Source organism: Tachypleus tridentatus, chromosome 12, assembly GCF_004210375.1.
Source record: "Tachypleus tridentatus isolate NWPU-2018 chromosome 12, ASM421037v1, whole genome shotgun sequence".
Lineage (NCBI taxonomy): Eukaryota > Metazoa > Arthropoda > Merostomata > Xiphosura > Limulidae > Tachypleus > Tachypleus tridentatus.
In genome coordinates, this window is record NC_134836.1 from 41,384,912 (window position 1) to 41,405,178 (window position 20,267).

Consider the following 20,267-nt stretch of genomic DNA (forward strand, 5'->3'; position numbering starts at 1 on the left):
ATTACTGTTAAGACGAATGTTTAAGAAACAATTGCCCGGCATGACCAGGTGGTTAAGGCTCTTGACTTGTAATCTGAGGGGTCACGGGTTTGAATCCCCGCCGCACTAAACATGTTTGTTGTTTCAACCGTGGGGGCATTATAAGTGATGGTTAATCCTACAATTAATTGATAAATGAGTAGCCCAAGAGTTGACGATTGGTGGTGATGACTAGGTTTCTTCCCTCTAGTCTCACATTGCTAACTTATGGATGGTTAATGCAGATAGTTTTCATGTAACTGCACGAAAATTGAAACAAACCAACAAAGAATCAATGATTAAGAACACATTTACATTAAAATGCTTCACAATAAATTCACGAATAAATATACCATTATTATGTCTGTGGAACCCGAATCTGGATAGCATTTTTATTTCAACATATTGACCACGATAATCAGCATAAAAATATGCAATACTGTCCACACTACAGCCCATGTAGTACATCTTGGTTGTAAGTCCACGTTCAACAGTTCTTGTTGAATTTTCTTATTTTGAGACTATGTGGAGGTTGTCCTAATGGATCAAAATGTGCTTCTTTTTATTTCAACTAAAGTAAACACAAACCCACTGACTACTGCTTTCATTACTGAGGTCCAAGATGATGATGTATAATTGTTTTTCTGCACAGTCAGGTCGCTAATCACCGCTAAAGATGTCCCCAAACTCTTTTCTTGTAAATAAACATTGTGAGAGTATCAAATAAGTCTAAATGAGTTCATTGTTTTCTCGATGTCAGTTACGAGGTTTCTATCCTCATCGATTTCTAAAACTGACTGATATTATTCATATGCTAGAACATTTTTAGTATTGAGTAAGGCACTACCACGACGTATTTTAATTCATAAATGTCTATGTTTCACCAACTTAAAGTGAGAATCTCCAAAAGATTGGTAGAGTGTTAGATAAAAACAAGTGTGTATCCTCCAGATTATTCATCATATCTTATATCATTTCCTTAATCTTGAAATTGTTTTCCTGTTCCACCATATGTTTTATAGAATTCTTGTTCCGTTGACTCTCATTCCATAAACGGCATCTTATACATCAAGCAAGAAACTACTGTATGGTCCCTTAATAAATTAATTAAATCTGTATAGTTAGTCTTCATTTTCTTAAACATTTGCTTCCATATTTCATGATTTTGTATCCTTGAGCCTCAAGTTGTTTCTATTACTAACTTGTGCTGTTTATAATAAACCATATGGGTCTATTTAGAACTACGTTCTTTATGCCATTATCATAACATTTACTATAGCCATGGTAGTAGCATGTCTTACTCCATACATAAACCAACTTCTCAATAATTTAGGATTTGCTTTTCACCATCATTAAGGGCAAGTTGGATTTTTACTATCTCCGATTTTTGTACATAATATAACAAGTACTTGGTTGTAAAGTATCCATGATTAGGTGTGAACAACTATGGAATTTGAGGATATAAACCTCCATCTGAATATAACCAAATATTCAGAAACTGGTCACGTACTCAGGCGAAACTACATCATAGATTGTGAGCAATTCTTTCCTCAATTGAAGACAGCACCACAGAAATATATCTATATTTGATCGATAGTATCTAGATAAAGATAAAAAACTAAAAATGCGAATTTCGACACAATTTTCAAGAAAACAACAAAAATTAATGTGAACCAACATTGACAGTTTTTTCTCTTACCTGTGCATCTGTTTTTGAAAGTCAAAGATGTGCTCTTCCTCTCATTGCTGAAAGTGACAATCCAGGAACTCTTGTCTTATGAATATTAATATGATGTCAGGAAAGTGAAAACGGCCATTCAGTATAGGTTCTCAATATTTTTCACTTGAGTTTATACTGGAAAGGTAAGAGAAATATCCTTTCCGTTGTTCTTCTTATCCAATATTTTGAAAAACAATAATAAAAACATAGGTATATACTTGCAATTGACAATTATCCTAATTCTGAAACTTTTGACAACGATAAGCGTGTTTTTTTTTTCCATCATTTATGATAATTTCGAGCTTCATTTCTTGGCGACTAAAATAATTTAAGGTGAAGTGTCTGTCTAACTCTTTCATATTATGTGCTATAGCTATATAATTCGCACCTTCTTTGTAAATAAAGAATTGACAGAATTCGTCGAATAAATTACAATTTGGTTCCATGATCTCTTTCGAAAACAAAACAAACAAAAACCAGTGTGTATTTGACGAACCTTTTTTCTGATACTAACGACAAAAGTATTTACGTGCTGGTAGAAATTATCAAAGATATCGTTTGTTTACTATTTTTTGATTCATGTCTCTTTTAATATTTTGCAGATTTACAAAATTTGTTACAACTACTACAAACTAGGGGTTCAACTCTCAAGCCTTCATCATTTTTACAAACATTAAAATAATCAGAAGAATTATGTTTATTTAAATGCTCAAATGCGTTGTCACATTGTGAACAGTAATAACTTTAACCGAGGAAATTTTTCATTAATGTTACAACATTGAAAGATGAACTCGTACCATAAGTATATTTTTCTTAACTGAAGAACCTCTACATGCTGCACGATTGAAATTTTCTGAAAATGCTAAATCTATTTGAAAATTAAGTTGACTTTCAAATCCAGAAACATCTTCTATGCTATTGTATGTTGCGTCTTTTCAGAGCAATCTTAAGACGGGTACTATAGGAAAGGTTATTGTTTATAGCAATCACTGATCATTTTTCAAGTCGATGAAAACCAATTTCTCAAATTTAAGTGGAAGTGAATCGATCTTTCTATATGAAAAATTATTCTGAGCTTACTGAAACTTATTCAACTGCTAACATTATGTTGGGCACTGTATATAAACTGTAGGCTAACTGAGTGACAGAATATAAATTTACTGTTTTTTAACACTATGTAACAGATTAAGATGTAAGATACTGAAATAGATATCAAGAACTGAAAGTATTACTCAGATTATACGAATACAAAGTCAACATTACCTTCAAGCGTTTTATATATATCAGTGACAACGTGGCAATATTCTATATTATAACATTCAAGGTTTAGCTAGGACTAAAAGCCAAATGGTTTTTCTAAATTTAACAACTATCGTACATATTTTCTAAACCAAGATGGAAAGTGTTCTTAAACATAACACTCGACAAGCTCTAATCACCTTTCTCTTCTTAGTTTTAAGGCTGTTTGAAGTACGTACAATAACAACATCGATATTTCCACAGTAGTTTGTGTACTGTATAATCACTGTCTCTATAAGTGTATGACTTTTGTAACTCTTGAAAGTTTCCAAACTCTATGCATGGAGAATCTAAAAATTTATGTAATTTAATATTTTATATAACAGTAAAGTTAAACAAAAAATCGTTCATTTATTATGTTTAGTTGTAAGGTGATAACATTTTTTCATTATAATAACTGTCACATTCGAAATAATATACAAGTTTTACTAAAGCTAGCGGAAACAACAAGTATCCTACAGGACAATGTTTTAAAGAAGTTATGAATAGTATAGAAATGTATTCCATAGTTCCACAAGATTTGTGTTACCACTGAAGATTAGAGGTATGTTTACAAGTGATCAACATCTAATAACATAAGACACTCTCCAAGTTTAATTCAACTGTGATCTTGTAAAGAAAATCGATGAATATATAGTGAGACGTTCATTTAAGATTTTAGTTGTAACAAACTGTATTCATACATGTTAAAATACGGAAAATAATAGTTTCAAGTTGAGAGATTGATGAAGTCATCATACATAGAAGTATAGTCACACTATCACAGCGCATTTATTAAAATCCTAGAGACAGCTGTTAAAATAATGATTTCAATATAGTTAAATTTAAACACTGATCATTGATCATGTGAAAGTACAGTATCCACTTTTGTAAAATGATTGTAAGATAACGCCATGAAGTATCATGTGTAACTAAAATATTTTCTCAAGTAAAAGCATAAAGTCAAGCTACTGAAAGTGTAAGTTTAACTATTGCATAATATTTAAAATGTTTTTTGATGACGTAATCTCATGTTGAAAGAAAATAAAAACAATGTATATGTAGACTCAATTATCATGATGGGTAGTTACAAACTATCGCTGAATGATCAACTTCCATAGTTTCAAGACATTGATCTTCTCCATGACATTGTATGATTTTATATGAGTGCAGACCAATTTCAAACAATTACATAAAAATGGCTAAAACTCTGGGTTGGACAACACATACGTTGAAAAGTGATTTTATCACACTTACTCTATAAAACAACATTTATTTGGCTCTGATTTCAGAACTGCTTTACCGTCTTTCTTTATAGCATCCATATTTTTATTTTCAACTCTTGACATAATTGATAACTTTAATGATATATCAAACTGCTTCTCAATATGTACGTTTCTGGCACTTTGAATTAAATTATTTTTGTTTCTTTTTTAATGCAAAGTTTCAAAATTGGTTAAACGTGCTCTTTCACTAATATTAAAATTCGGTGTTTTTGGTATATAATTCTCTCATACTAACTACTCAGCCATGAATGTTATGGAGTGAAAGCCTTTTCTCAAGATGGCATAGCATGACGTAAGTAACTTGCTTGTTATCATATGTTAGTATTAGGCATATTATATCTTTTAATAATGCACTTTATTGATGAGTGAAACACGTCGCATGCAACAGATATGTCGAAATTAAAGTGGTTTGAATATTATTGTTATACATTATTCTAACTGTTGAAAGTTTTCATGGGGCTAGATATAAAATATAGTATTATAAATGTAATAAGTTTAACATTTATTTCTGACAGTAAGTACAGTAATATAATCTCGCTTTGCCAGCTTGATGCGCAAGTTAATTCACCCATGACTTGTGACAGACGTTTATAATCAACAAGAAGTTGAAGAAACTATTATTACACGTAAAACCATCACTTAAATTGAGATTAATACAATTTTAACTTCTTGATATTTTCACTGTAAATGTTTACTGTAGGTTATCTTTTGTACCACGTAATGCTTTCTGTTAAAATTTTACAAAGAACAATTCATTCGAACTTCTATGGTGGATTTAACACTTGGGAAACATAACACTAATAGATAGTGATGTTGATTTCAGAATTGTGACTGTTAGCAGGAGAAAAGGTATGCGTGTTCTAATTAAACTGGCCTGGCATGGCCAAGCGCGTAAGGCGTGCGACTCGTAATCCGAGGGTCGCGGGTTCGCGTCCGCGTCGTGCTAAACATGCTCGCCCTCCCAGCCGTGGGGGTGTATAATGTGACGGTCAATCCCACTATTCGTTGGTAAAAGAGTAGCCCAAGAGTTGGCGGTGGGTGGTGATGACTAGCTGCCTTCCCTCTAGTCTTACACTGCAAAATTAGGGACGGCTAGCACAGATAGCCCTCGTGTAGCTTTGTGCGAAATTCCAAAACAAACAAACAAACAAATCTAATTAAACTATGTTAATGACAACATCCGGAGATAATCTAGGCAACAACTTCCCAAACTCATAGACGCAATACCTCAAGTCCTCATTCATCAATGTTCTGTAGTATAATTATTTAGGTTTATGTACACTCATAAAACAAAGAAAGGAAGAAAAAATGAATTTTGTTCATTGAACTACTAACCAATCAATACTCGCTATTCGTGTTCTTACTTGCCCATGCTTTTCTTATTGGCCAGAACTGTTGTACACTTTTATTCTTACTAGTTCAGAAAAGTGAATGTCGTATCTTAATCGCTACACACTATAAAACGTAATACAGTTATAACACTAAATAAATAACAACGAACATGCGTATAATCCATTTTGAATTCGTAGGCGGCTGTGTATGCAGCCTACACGAACTTCCTATACGGAGTACCTATTGCACGGATATCTATCAACTGACAGGTCCATTGATATCACTTCGTCTCTGCATTTATACGCTTCTAACGGTAAACTAACAAGTCATGTGATTAGTCTTATTCTTAATAGGTACAAAACTACAGAATGGAATATACAGGAATACCTCGCATTGTGCGGTTGCTGCGTTGGAAAAACTACCGCATTGATTGAATCAGCACTGAATGGGGGGGGGGAATAGTTTCAACAGGAAAAATAATGATACGTGGGTATCATAAGGAATTTCTTCATAGTAGAAATAATTAAGCCTGATTAGTTAGAAAAAAACACAAATAGTTATGAGATAAAATAAAAAAGATATTAATTGATAATCTTTATTTTGAAACATTAAAACGATGAGAATTTTATTTTGAAAAAATGAAAAGTGTAATAAATTTACTGTTTAATGAAAATCTATCAAAAATTAGTTGCACCATATTCTTTTTCTTCATTTCATCGTAGTGTTCTCGGTCTGGATCATGATTCATAATTAAGTCTGTAGCAGTTTCCACTGCCCGAAACATTTTTTCTCAAGTTCCTGTAAGAGAAATTATTCTTTCTGCTCTTCACTAGCACTTTCATTACACTCTGGAGTTTCGTCTTCAGGCTTGGCATGGCCTAGCGCGTTAAGGCGTGCGCTTCGTATTCTGAGGGTCGCGGGTTCGCGCCCGAGTCGCGCCAAACATGCTCGCCCTCCCAGCCGTGGGGCGTTATAATGTGACAGTCAATCCCACTATTCGTTGGTAAAAGAGTAGCCCAAGAGTTGGCGGTGGGTGGTGATGACTAGCTGCCTTCCCTCTAGTCTTACACTGCTAAATTAGGGACGGCTAGCAAAGATGTCCCTCGAGTAGCTTTGTGCGAAATTCTAAAAACAAACAAACAAACTTTCGTCTTCTTTCCGATATGCACAATCTTAGTCTAAATTAAAGAGCGTATCGTTGTCAAGAGCTTGAGAATGTGCATAAATGCACTCTCGAACATTATCCACTTCCAAAGACTGGATAATGACGACGACGTCTTCCGAAACATCCCTAATTTCGGACTCAAAGCCACAGGAATGGCTTGCACAATCAGACAAAACGTTCTCCCACGCCGCTCTCTTGTTACTCTTGTTAACTTGGAGCCACGCTTCTTGATGCTTTTGATAGCATTTCTGATGTTGTAATTATTCTAGAATTCAGTCAAATATAGTGCAGCTTCTCCAGTTGTAGCCTTTATAGCTTGAGAAAAAGTTCGTGTGAAATAGTAAGCTTTAAGCGTCGCAATGACACCTTGATCCACTGGTTGCAGTGGAGGTGTTGCATTGGATGGAAGAAAGTGAATTTTGACATTTTCGTTAGAGCCACAAAGTCCCAATAGATGGCCTGGTGCATGACCTAATAACAAGAAAGCTTTAAAGTCCAAGTTTGTTTGTTTTTTCAGTAACGTTCTACTGTAGGACAAAAGTAACTTTTTAATCAGTTATCAAACAAAGTTTTCGTAATCCATACTTTTTATTTGATCGCCAAACAACTTGAAGAGTCTTCTTTGCACAGCCGCTCAGTGTTCGGGGGGTTTCCACACGATTCACAAGAATGGGTTTTAATTTAAAATCGCCAGTTGCATTTCCAATTAACAAAAGTGTCAAACAATCTTTTGACATTGTGTAAACTGGGAAAGTGAGTTTCTCGTCATCAATAAATGTTTGAAATGTATTTAGGATGTTTTAGAGATTAGGTAAATAATATGAGATTTTGAAGATGAAGAATTGTTCTCTTAATCCTAACATGAAATCCCTTTACATTCAGACTAGTAACGAAACATACACTAATTTCACAAACACATTTCTAGTAAAAATATTTCATTAAACAATCTGTAATCTTTACTAAAAGTATACCAAATTTTGCAAAATACATATGCTATATCAAAGGTTGTAGCACAAACAGTTAATATGTGAAAAAGTGCAGACGAACTCATGTATGTTATACCAAGCCAAGAAATGAAAGTGTTAACTAAGTTCGTGACCCCAAATTGGCCTTTATTGTGTCCATTCAATAACTTATTTGTTTTGTTCATCTATACTAAATATCAAAAACTTTCAGTAGTCACCAGGAACCATTTTTTTGAGAAAAATACAGAATTTTTAATGAAGTATTTTCAATAAGTATTTCTCCATGAACATATGGAGTCAAAGTGTTGGCTGCTCGGAGTGCAAAATGATTTTTATGTTAAAATTAGAAAGTACTTCCACTTGTCTGAAAAAATCTGAAACTTCATTTCCATAACCTCTTAAAACCTCCTAACAAAATTTTAAATGTTTTTATCAGTAAAACATTATATTTTATCTGTCATTTTATCTACTGTAACTTTATATGAGGTTGTCCCATTTGACTGATTTTGTGGCCACCAAATAAAAAAATCAATATGTACTAAAATTACATTTTTCTTTCTAGAATAACTTCAGATTGTGACATGAAACATTTCTTTATTCTAAATATCTTGAAATGTACAACAGTATATATCTGTTTATACTTATAGTTTTATTGTCCTTTTGAATCATATTTAACTGATATTCTCACCATAAAATTTGTAATTTACTTGGTAAATGTGAAGATCAAATTACCCTACTGAATCACATAAGACTGCTTATGAGTTGCTTGCAAGCATACCTCATAAAAATTTATTATTTCTTATTTTATGTACTCTAACCTAAAAAGGTTATAATCAGCTAAGCTCATTGATGTGTTTGCATGGGAATAAAGTTTGAACTGCAAATGAAAATAGACAATTCTCAATACAGAAAACAATTTATCTCATTTGATAGATTAAAACCTTTGCTTCCTATCGAATATAAAAATATAGTATTAAACACAGAGAAAATTAATGGCAATTTTGAAAAACATGATTTGATGGGTCAGTGTGAATGTGGGGTATGATTTATTATATTTTTGTAGCACTGTAACTAAATAAAATTGAAAGCTATAAAAATTAGTCTTTGCCTCAATACTGTTAATATCATAAGCAATGTATTTCAAATTTAATACTTCTTAGAGGGATTGTAAACATACATTGGAGAAGAAGGATGTCAAGAAGAAAAGTCACAATTCTTGTACTAATGTTGCCTTGTAAAATTAAGGACTGAAACCTGATGTGTTACTAAAATTTGGATTATTAACTGTGTTTCTATGACAAACGTATTTATATACCATGATAAAAAAGTAGTTCAATTAAATTTAAAATGTAACTCACTAAAACATCATGACATTCACAGAAAAAAATTAAACACGGGTGGAAATATACAGAACAGAAAAGTTAAAGGTCTCTTTCCTGGTAATTAGTCAGGAACTTAATAATAAATTGTAATACAAGCAAGTCCTGATATCTGACTTCAGATCTCACTATTCAATAAACACACCTGATAGCCACACACACTTAACATCTTAAAACGAAGATCCCAAATGATGAAAATTACAGAGAAAGAAAATGATTACTTAACAAACACACAATCACAGTATTACATCTTATACTGTGTTTAAAATATATTTCTCTGTAACTGACTACTTTTCCATCTAGCTCTGAAATATAATGAGCAATTTTACTTGACATTGAGGTTAGTCTTACAAAATGTTTGATAATCTCAAACAAGACATTTCTTTCTCTTCAAAGCTCATACAAATGCAAAAATGACAGCATTTGCAAAATATGAAATGCCAAAGGAAAAGTAACTGTAGGTGCCCAAAACCCTTTAATTGTCTCTCAACTACAGAATTAGCATACAATTTCAAGAAGTTAGGTCATTCTAAAGCTGTGAAAAAAAAATCTTCAGAAAAATATGTGGATGTCTTAGGAATATTAAATGGAGAATTGTACCTTTATTAATTTATAACATGTGTTTGTCAATTTAGAATTATGCACAAAGCTACTCAATAGACTATCTGTGCTCTGCCCACCATGGGTATTGAAACCTGGTATTTAGCAGTGTGATTCTGCAAACATACTGCTGTTCCATTTGGAGACGTGTTTCTGAATTTGTTCAACCAATGTTCAAATCTAGTCTACAACGTTAAGAGAGAAACTACAGTAAGTGAAGTCATAAAGTACTTTCTGTAGCATAATCATAATTATAATAACCCACCAGGAAGACTAACAGGTAAGTACAAGAACCACTGTCAGTCACCTGAAGTTGGCCTTTCAAGTCCCGGTTCGGAGCTATTAGTAGGAAGGGCGAGAGCCATTGCAATTGACACAATGTGGGTCCGTTTCACACTCATATGCATCCTGGTCTTTGCCACCACAACGAGCACATGTCACGGAACTACAACATGACATCTTTGAGTGACCGAACCACTGACACTGGATATATCGGGGAGGGTTTGGAATGTACAGCCATACCCTGCAATTAAGATAACCTGCCTTGATGGTGGCAGGTGCACGTGGTGATGTAAATCTCAGAATGAGGATATTGGTCAGCAATGTAACTCCATCTTTGTGAGTGGAGATACGCCTCACTATAGGAAACCCCTTGAGTGGAGAAACCAGTGAGATCTCTTATGTTTCCATCAATATGTTAACAGATCAACGTTTACTTACTCGCTTTGGTGAGCCAGCAAATCCCTCCAGTCCCTTCTGAATAAAAAAAGGGGAACATTTGCCCTAAAGGTTTCTCTGAAAGAGAATGTAGGATAAGAAAATTAGGTACAACAGGTGGTACAGGTGTTGAAGATTGCTCCTCAGAAATATCAAGACGTGATCATTTACTTATTCAATGTTTTTCCACTATTTTATTTGAATTTTTTTTTTTGAGGATCCATAAGAAAAAAGTTAATTTCGGTGCTCTCTGACCCCACTCACCAAAGAGCCCTATGAGGAGATGCACTACATTGTTAAGCAAGGACAATGCAGTAACGCCAGGATTTTGTGAGTACTATACCCAAACACCAGCATCAGACACAATGCCCACAACACCTTTTGAGAACTTCCAACACTGGTACTTGGTTGACCTTAGCCCAAGGGAGCTATGCAATTGACCCAAGGAGGGGCCACCCCAAGGTCACCTGTATATAGGAATTCAAAGCTAAGGTGGTGTGTTAGAGTTGGACCCCTCAACCACCAGGATCCTCTCCTCCCCTTCATGGGTTGTCACGCACGGCAAACACGTGAGTAGATGTTTAGATCTCAGAGAAGGTAAACTGAAAGAACAGAACCTTCCCTCAGAGGTCCCCTCACCAAGTAAAGGAATCCACACCGAGGGGAATAAAACATCGACTACAAGTTAAAAAACAACAACAATGGAGAAGGAAGGCCAATCATAAATATGAATACAGAATACCTGTTGTTTTCACTCCAAAATATATAGAAAAAAAAGAGACTTGTATGTAAAAAAGGACAAACATTTACCTAACAATAGTTTTGCTAACAGTATGGTTGGATATAATTAATTTATGTATATTTTGTCTCTACATGAATTAAAACTTCTTTTATTTATTTGTGTTACTTGAATATGATACATTTAACAATAATGTTCAATACTTACAGATATGAGTTACATTTGAACCAATTTGATATTATTTTACTATTACTACTGTACACTCTTAAAACATAAAAAGGCTTGTGTAATGTCTTCTCAAACACTAAAAAATTGTCATAATTTGTGACCAAATACAACTGAATCCAGCATGCATGGAACTGGTCCAATCGACTGACCCAATATTGAAAAAGGAATACTTTATAAAATTCAAAATCTATCATATGTATGTGCAAAAAACATAGTAAGCTTTCAGTAAAACATAAAAGTCTGTTATGCACAAAAAATTAGATGATTTACAAAGATATGTCTGCAAATTGATTATACCTGTTTGACTTAGATTAACATATCAAAGCACAAGTCAATGCTCATGTGGAAAATAAGGTTTTGTTTTTGTCATTGCATAATCTCCATATTGTATTTAAACAGCTTCTGAAATGCATACCTAAAGGTTTTGTAAATACTATCATATATATTGCATCTGTTACTTACTTTCACCTACCACAAAATGTTTCTAAATCAGTAATAAAGTATAAAATAAACACATATTTAATAAATGACATCAAATACACTACACTATGTTGAATGGTACTCTCTAAAATGTCAACAAACATGAGCTTTGACATATACACATACAAATAGGCCTAATGTGAAAACATTTACAGGAATGAAGACAATATCTAAAAATACTATCATGAACTTCTAAGACTGTGACTTAAACATGAGCTTTGACATCTACACATACAAATAGGCCTAATGTGAAAACATTTACAGGAATGAAGACAATATCTAAAAATACTATCATAAACTTCTAAAACTGTGATTTATGTGGATGTCTTTTAAACTTTCCACTAAATTATGTTGTTCATCAGCACAGAAGTTACATTTAAATCACATTATCACAGAAGCATAAATTATTCCTCATGTAACTTGTTGATAATCTTTATCCAGTGATAACTAAACTTTACTTCTATTCATCTCTAAAGCTGTTCTCTATTAGTAGCTCTTACCCTTTTATGGTCTTGCACCATATGATGAGACTTGAAATGTGTAGTAATGAGTCTTCAAATACAAAAACAAACCATAAAAGAAACAAGAATTGGTTAATTGTATTCTTAATGGATGACAATTTCTTAACAAGTAAGAGCCTATACTTTGAGATAACTAAAGAATTCCTGACATATTGATCAGTGTATAATTATATTGTGAAAGGTGCTATATTTTGTGGAGCTATAATACCCCGAGAAATTTACTCATTGAAGAATATACAACTTTACACTGTGACAACAGTAAAGAGAAATAAACAGAATTACAAATTTTGACTGTTTAATATATTCTAATTACATATATCAAAAGTGAAGATTTATAAAAAATTATTTGCAGTGAGAAAAATAACAACAGGAAGTTATTCTGTAAAACACATTGTGTATTTTATCCACCAATGTTTGGGTCACCACAGCAAGTGAGGGTGATAAAAGAAGTTCATTGCTCATTCAACACAAGACCACCTTGCTTATTTATACTTCAGGAGTTTTTCTTACAGAGTACGAGTCACAGTCCAGTCATGATTGAAATGTTCTTTTTAACAAGGTATAACAAATTAGAAGTATATAAAATTGCTCAATTTTCAAAATTGAGACAGATATAATCCTGTAATGTAATACTGCAGTTTGACATAACAAGACAGTACAGATATAATCCTGTAATGTAATACTGTACAGATATAATCCTGTAATGTAATACTGACAGACAGTACAGATATAATCCTGTAATGTAATACTGGACATGACATAACAATAACAGTACAGATATAATCCTGTAATGTAATACTGCGGTTTGACATAACAATACAGTACAGATATAATCCTGTAATGTAATACTGTAGTTTGACATAACAATACAGTACAGATATAATCCTGTAATGTAATACTGCAGTTTGACATAACAATACAGTACAGATATAATCCTCAAAAATCTTGTCTAGTCAATACAATTTTGTCATATTTCATGTAAGTGTGATTTTACTGACAGAGCTTGTTGAGGAGAACAAGATTCAACATGAAGATACCCCAGAAAAAAAGCTGCATAAATCTGGATATCGTGTATGGAAACACAAAAATGTCAGGATGTTTGAGACAAATGTAACAAGTTAAAGGTGATGAAGTTTGAAGATACAGTCATCTGATCCACATCTGAATAACAAGTAAAAGCAAACTATTGGAAATGCTGAACAAAATCATCGAAGCTGAGAAAATAAGTTACAAAAGCAAGAGGTCATAAACCCTGGCTCTAAGGTAGAAAATGTAGAACAGAGCAAACCACGTTATGCACAATAACAGTAATACTGCATATAATAAAATAATATAATGCAAGATTAGTTTCCTGTTTGTGTTATTTTATTAACAATAAAAATGTTAAAATTACTTCAGTAAAGACAAAGTTAACATGAAATATTAAAGCACATCCTAACACAAAAAAGAAACTAATTTTCTAGTATATGATTTGATTTGCAACACCAGTATAAGATCAAGTGACAGCTATGATCAGAAAACAGTCAAATTAAAACAAAATTTCAAAAATAATTTCACAGTATGAAAATATTTTGTGAAAATATTAAGCCTAGATTTTATTTATACACACACACACATGTATTTTTCTTCTTTTAACTGTGAAAGAGGTCTTAAGACAGACTTTATACTAGTTTTACCACTCAATTTTTATTAATTTTATGGGGTTATGGGTAGATGTTAGATATTTTAATGAGCTTCTTTCATAATAATCTTGAAATACCAATATCTAATTCAAAACATCAATAACTATTAATACTACTGTAATAGCAGTTAATATAACAATTTATTTCATAACAACCATGTATATACATATAACAAAAGAAAATAATTTTAACCTTTATAAGTAACAAACTTCTAAGTCTTAAAATAAATATGAACCAAGGTGTCATTCAATTTACTACTTGTCATTAAATTATAACAGTTCATGGAATTTTGCCTTTCACTTCTAATGCTGGTCAAGAACAATTACTAAAGAAACAAAGCTAAACATTTTTATCCTTAACCATACACCATACATATGACATTTTTAGTTGTCTCTTATTTAACCATAGCAAATATGTATTTGTATAAGATTTAAGAATAAGTTTTATCAGAATGATTAGATTTTGATTTTAAAATTTACCTTATGGTTTATATTTAATCATAAGGTCTATGTTTGCAAAACAATATTGGTATTTTAGCATTAAAACACAGTTGTCAGTGCTAATAAAACCAAGGCTAGTGCACTCTATATTACAGTAGAGAACAAGGTTCTTTTGAGTATCAAACATTTTGTTTTTCATACTAAAATAAATACTAAACTGGAATAATTTCAATGCAAAAACAAGTAATTATGAAAATATTTAATATCTGCTTAAATGTTGTTGTTTCTTTATATTAAGCTACAGAAATAAGCACTACAAATATTGCAGAATAGTTTTTACAAATAATGTTACAACTAAGTGTAAGCTTGTTATATATATAAACCTATGTGTATTATAAATAAACTGATTTTAACTCTGTTATAGACAAGTATAATATATTAATATCAGATTAAGTAAATGAGGCCTTTTGACTTTCAAGAACGAAATTAATGCAACATCATAATTATATAACTATCATAAGCATATTTCTGTATATCATCTTGCATATTTAAATTTGTAGTAATTTTAGTTAAATATGTTTTATTTGGGGGTCATTTGCATCAATGATCATCAGATTTCTTGAGTAACAACAGGCAATTTGTGATATTTTGACAAAAGACTACTATAAACTTGAATTTAATGTCGGATGGTAGATCTATTATAGTTTTATATTTATCATATCATGATACATAAGCCACAGTAAGACATACTGCAACACACAAAATCTGTAATACATCTGTATTTAAATGATGTAAAAGAAATATTTTTCAAACAACATACACAAACATTTTAACAAAAGCACATTTGTGATAAATAGCAAGTCGTTTACTTGAATTTAACACAGTTCAACCATTCCATTCAAAAATAAAAACGTTTGAAATGTTACATTTACAACACTAAAAATGAAACTAACAATTCCTTTCACAGGTTTTCTCTACACTTCCTGCAAGTTGACCTCCTCATAATGTCAGCATATGTACAAAGCCATGTTCATTCCACCCCACTCCTACGTCACTGACATACATTTTAATCAGCTTGCACAAATTTTTATTTTTGTGAAGGTTTACTCAACCATGTTCTACACTGCCAGAAAACACAAAATATTTCCACAATACTAAACTACAGGGGCATTAAAAGCCTTCAAATTTGAGGTACAGGAATTTCATTTTAATGTAAGGATTTTCCAATTTGCTCAAATACACTGAAATTGCATTGGTGACAAATAAGTGACTATTCGCACATAATTTTCTCATTCAGTGCTGCCCTCTTTATACTTCCCACAATATTCAAGGCTTTCATCTAAGCTCATGTTTAAACATAGCATTGCTGCATACTAATAAGTACATGAAAATCCTCCACTATATGAAGTGCGACTCATTAATAGCACAGCTCACTCCCTCTGTATTCAACCATCATTATGAGGTGAAGAAATGATGCACTAAAGGAAGGGTAAGAAGTGTAAAAGGGTGTATCTATTAGAAATACATTTCAGTCCAAGAAAATGTTGAATATTAAATTCTATTTGCATACAACTATAATCCAGCGCTGAAACAGTGAAGGGATCACAAAAACAAAATTTACTTCATGAAGCACTCAAAATGAACCAATAGCATGTGACATTGTATACAATGGAACAGTATACAGACACACAGTATCAATATTATTTTGAAGTAGTTAAAAAAGGTTTGGATATGCTTACGTATAGATTCTCATTTTAGGCAGGGCCATTTCCAAAATAACAACATCACTTTTGCAGGAAAGCATGGATGTGACCTTTAACTGACTCTGGTCACCAGGCTCTGTGAAAGAAAAAGATGTTTCTCTCTTTAGATTCTGGGAAAATACAGCTTCAGTGGAAGCATCATCCACACACTGTTTCTTTAAAGACAAAGGAAAACCAACATGAAGAATTAAAACGTGTTGTTACATAGTTGGTGTAATCCATTAAGACACCACAGTAACAAAAAACTTTAATAAAAGTGAAAAGATGTCCACTATATAATTAGTTGTGAACAAAGGTGAGAACAGTTATGTCTAATCAACCCCTAGTAAACTCTGGCTTATGAAAGTGTCTACAATTTTCAACTTAGAATTAAAATTTAGGAGAATTACTCTAAATTCCTAATGAAATTTTTTCTGTAAATTTATGAACATTTAAAAACATCTCCTTTGAAAAACTAATTTTTAGAAATTTATTTCCAATACCATATATTTTTATCTTGTACTTCTGGCATTACAACAGTAACAATCAACTCTATCCTTTTCTACTACTTCTGTACTAACTTACCATGCTAAATTTTTCATTTCCTCTTATTCTTTTTGTGTTTAGTTTTTCTGGCCCTCACCAATGTTTAATTTTAGTTTAAAACCTCCCTTATAGCTGAGTTAATAGTCTCAGAAAACAAGCCAGCTGATACAGTATTTAAAAGCAAACTACCCATTCTAAAAAGTACCCTCCCTCCTCTGAACTACTTGATACAAGCCCAGTCAGTCTGCTCACATTTAACCCTAGTGACCTACTTATAACTTCATTTACACAGTTAATTCTTGGTCATATCTTAACAACGAATAATGGTCTTTTTCTTTGAGTATAAATGCCTTTAAAATATAATGCACTTATCTATTATCTCCTCTGACCTACCTTTGCCTGTGTCATTTGCCCCTACATACACCATTAAAAAAAAAAACAACATATTATCTCCTGCTAGGTCACTGTCAGTTTTACTCTCCACCTGTTCTCCCATGTAGCATGATCTAATTATTTTTCCTTACTGACCCAACAGATTATTCAATCCATATATCTTTTCAATAAATCACCCACAAATTCCACATCCTTCTCTGATCCTTTTATTTTCATTCTTTCCAACAGTTCACATGCAAAAGCCAAATTCTGAAATTTGTTTGTCAACATAATAGGCTCATTACAACTAAATTCATTATTTTTTACTTTAACACTAATAGCACTCTTTCTATCTTCCTGAAAGTCACTGTCATCTGAGGCCCGGCATGGCCAAGCGTGTTAAGGCGTGCTACTCGTAATCTGAAGGTCGCGGGTTCGCAACCCCGTCGCATCAAACATGCTCTCCCTTTCAGCAGTATGGGCGTTATAACGTGACGATCAATCCCACTATTCGTTGGAAAAAGAGTTGTCCAAGAGTTGGCGGTGGGTGGTGATGACTAGCTGCCTTCCCTTTAGTCTTACACTGCTAAATTAGGGATGGCTAGCACAGATACCTATGTGTAAAATTCAAAAACAAACAAACAAACAAACACTGCCATCTGAAATATCCCTTGCACATAAATAAATTATGTTCCCTCAGAATATTGCTTCCATTTCCCATGATTTACAATTCTTTTCATTACCTCTAACTTTTCGAATATAAAAATCGTACAGCTTCGTCACAAGTTTTCTCAAGTACAAGTATGTAGCGGCCCGGCATGTCTCTGTGCTAAAGTTACTTCGCCTGTACTCTCGAGCGGCTAAAATGGGATTTACCTTACGTTATAGCGTCCTTATAGTTGAAAGAACACACACCAGAAAGGATAAATGAGCGAGCATGTTAAGTGACGGAGAGATTCGAACTCCCGATTTTTTGTTAATATCAATCCAATTTTTTCTTTTAATGTCTTGCGGGAAAACACTCATTAAAAAAAGAATAACATATATGTATCGTTACCTGAATATTTACTTCGACTGTGATTGGATATCTACTAAGAAGAATTCAACCAATAATGATTGTACTATACGAGTATCTTAGCAACGAAAATGTTAGGAAAAGAATTTCAGAAATTTTGCAAGTACTACACAGCTTAACAGATTTGGATATTTCATCTCATAAACAAAGAAGTAAGTTATTATGACAGGATTGTGATTAAGAAGTTTTTTTTTGCTTAATTATATTTGCTCTCAAAACCCAAATTCAAATGTATGAAAAATCTATTTTATCTCTTAAAATGTGAAAACGTATTCTATTATAACCAGAAACAAAATAGTAAGCAGTTCCTTGTACACCACTTGTTTCCAACCGAAAAACCCTAAATCACTGCTTCTGTTAATTACGATTGTAGAGGCTAAAGCGGTGGGAGATAAAATCATAGTGTAAAACTTATACAGGTGATATTTTAATTTGGGTTCTATGAGTTCTTGATATGAGCCATTTCCAATGTAATGCTGTATACTAGAAAAAAAAAATTGTGTAAATGAAACCAGCAAGAAAAAAGATTTGAGAATTTTACCTATCGTCATTAAAACTTCCTGTACAAACACAAATAAAACACCTTTTTAAATATTTTCATGAAGATGGTTATGTTGGTACTTTTTACAGTTTTATTTAATTTTTTATTCAGTTTATTTGGCACCTCAAAACACCATCAACTGTCCTTGTGATTACATCTTAAGGAACATCATGGCTGTAAGTTGTGAATATGGACATACTTTGGTTTTAATTTTTTCATCTTTTATGTAAAAATTGAGGGACATAATTTGTTTTGTAGAAATATGTCTTTATAGTAATTAACTGAGAAAACTCTAGATAAACTAGAAATGCATTTGGAATCTTCACAACGTTAAAACTTTGACTGAAACGAAGTGTTTTTGCTAGTTTATTTTTAAGTATATTTTACACAAGACGGTAATTGAAAGCCGACTACCCAATTGAATTTCCTTACACAGAGACACAAAGCAACTTGGAACAAATGGAAAGAATATGTTTTATTATAATGTGCGAAGTAAGCAATATATGCAATGAGTTTTTTGTGAATTTCATTTAGAAGAAAATATTACAGCAATAAAACATCTGAACTAATTACATCATGACATAAAAGAACACAAGTTACGTAAAATTTCTCTGGATCTTACAAATTACTATATGTGACAGTAATGCTGGGTGTTGTTTAATGTCGAGGGTTGGGAGTCATTGACTGATCGCTCCATGTTCGAACCACAATGTATCGCTAAACACGTTAGATGCTTTTAACTGTAGGGTGTTTTAACTACTTTAATCAGTGTCGTTATACGGTTAAGAATAGTTACTTAAGAGTGGTAACTACTGCTGATAGTTATCCGTATCTATTTAACAGTTGTAAATAAAGAGCGGCTCTGTCTAAAACTTAGGAAGGATTTTAAATTTTGTACTTTCTGTTGTACAATGTGCCATTTCTTTAGTTTTTGTTTTCGAGACATTACTTCGGATGCTTTAACAGCTGTCTGTTAAGAAAAGTTTTATTATTATTATTATTATTCTCACAACCATCGCCAGTATCTCGTGTTGTGAAGACACTACTTCGAACACTTCCATGCCTGTTCTCTCTTCACATATTATAGACGTTAATGCTGTCCATGTTATTATATTGTTTTGTCACCATGTTTTTTTTTTTATCAGCCTCCTTTTTCTCTTTTCGTTGCATCAAGTTTCACAATAAATTTACGTATTTTATGCCATAAACACAGACAAAACCTTTGTTTGTTTGTTCGTCTTGGAATTTCGCACAAAGCTACTCGAGGGCTATCTGTGTTAGCCGTCCCTAATTTAGCAGTGTAAGACTAGAGGAAGGCAGCTAGTCATCACCACCCACCGCCAACTCTTGGGCTACTCTTTTACCAAAGAATAGTGGGATTGACCGTCACATTATAACGTCCCCACGGCTGGGAGGGCGAGCATGTTTGGCGCGATGGAGA

The 20,267-nt window shown here is 32.7% G+C and overlaps 1 protein-coding gene across 7 annotated transcripts in view; it reads right to left on the reverse strand.

The window, feature by feature from the left end:
* LOC143233116 (uncharacterized) overlaps positions 1-17,340 on the reverse strand; it is a 38,265-nt gene extending 20,925 nt beyond the window's left edge. For 2 of the 7 annotated variants that reach the window (XM_076469039.1, XM_076469041.1), the window contains exons 1-2: positions 17,232-17,340; positions 16,290-16,389 (exon numbers count right to left, since the gene is read on the reverse strand). In XM_076469039.1, the coding sequence (XP_076325154.1) occupies positions 16,290-16,389; positions 17,232-17,334 (203 nt within the window). In that variant the 5' untranslated portion in view covers positions 17,335-17,340. The other 5 variants (XM_076469042.1, XR_013017985.1, XM_076469040.1 and 2 more) reach the window with 5 other exon arrangements.
* Between the last annotated feature and the right edge of the window lie 2,927 nt (positions 17,341-20,267).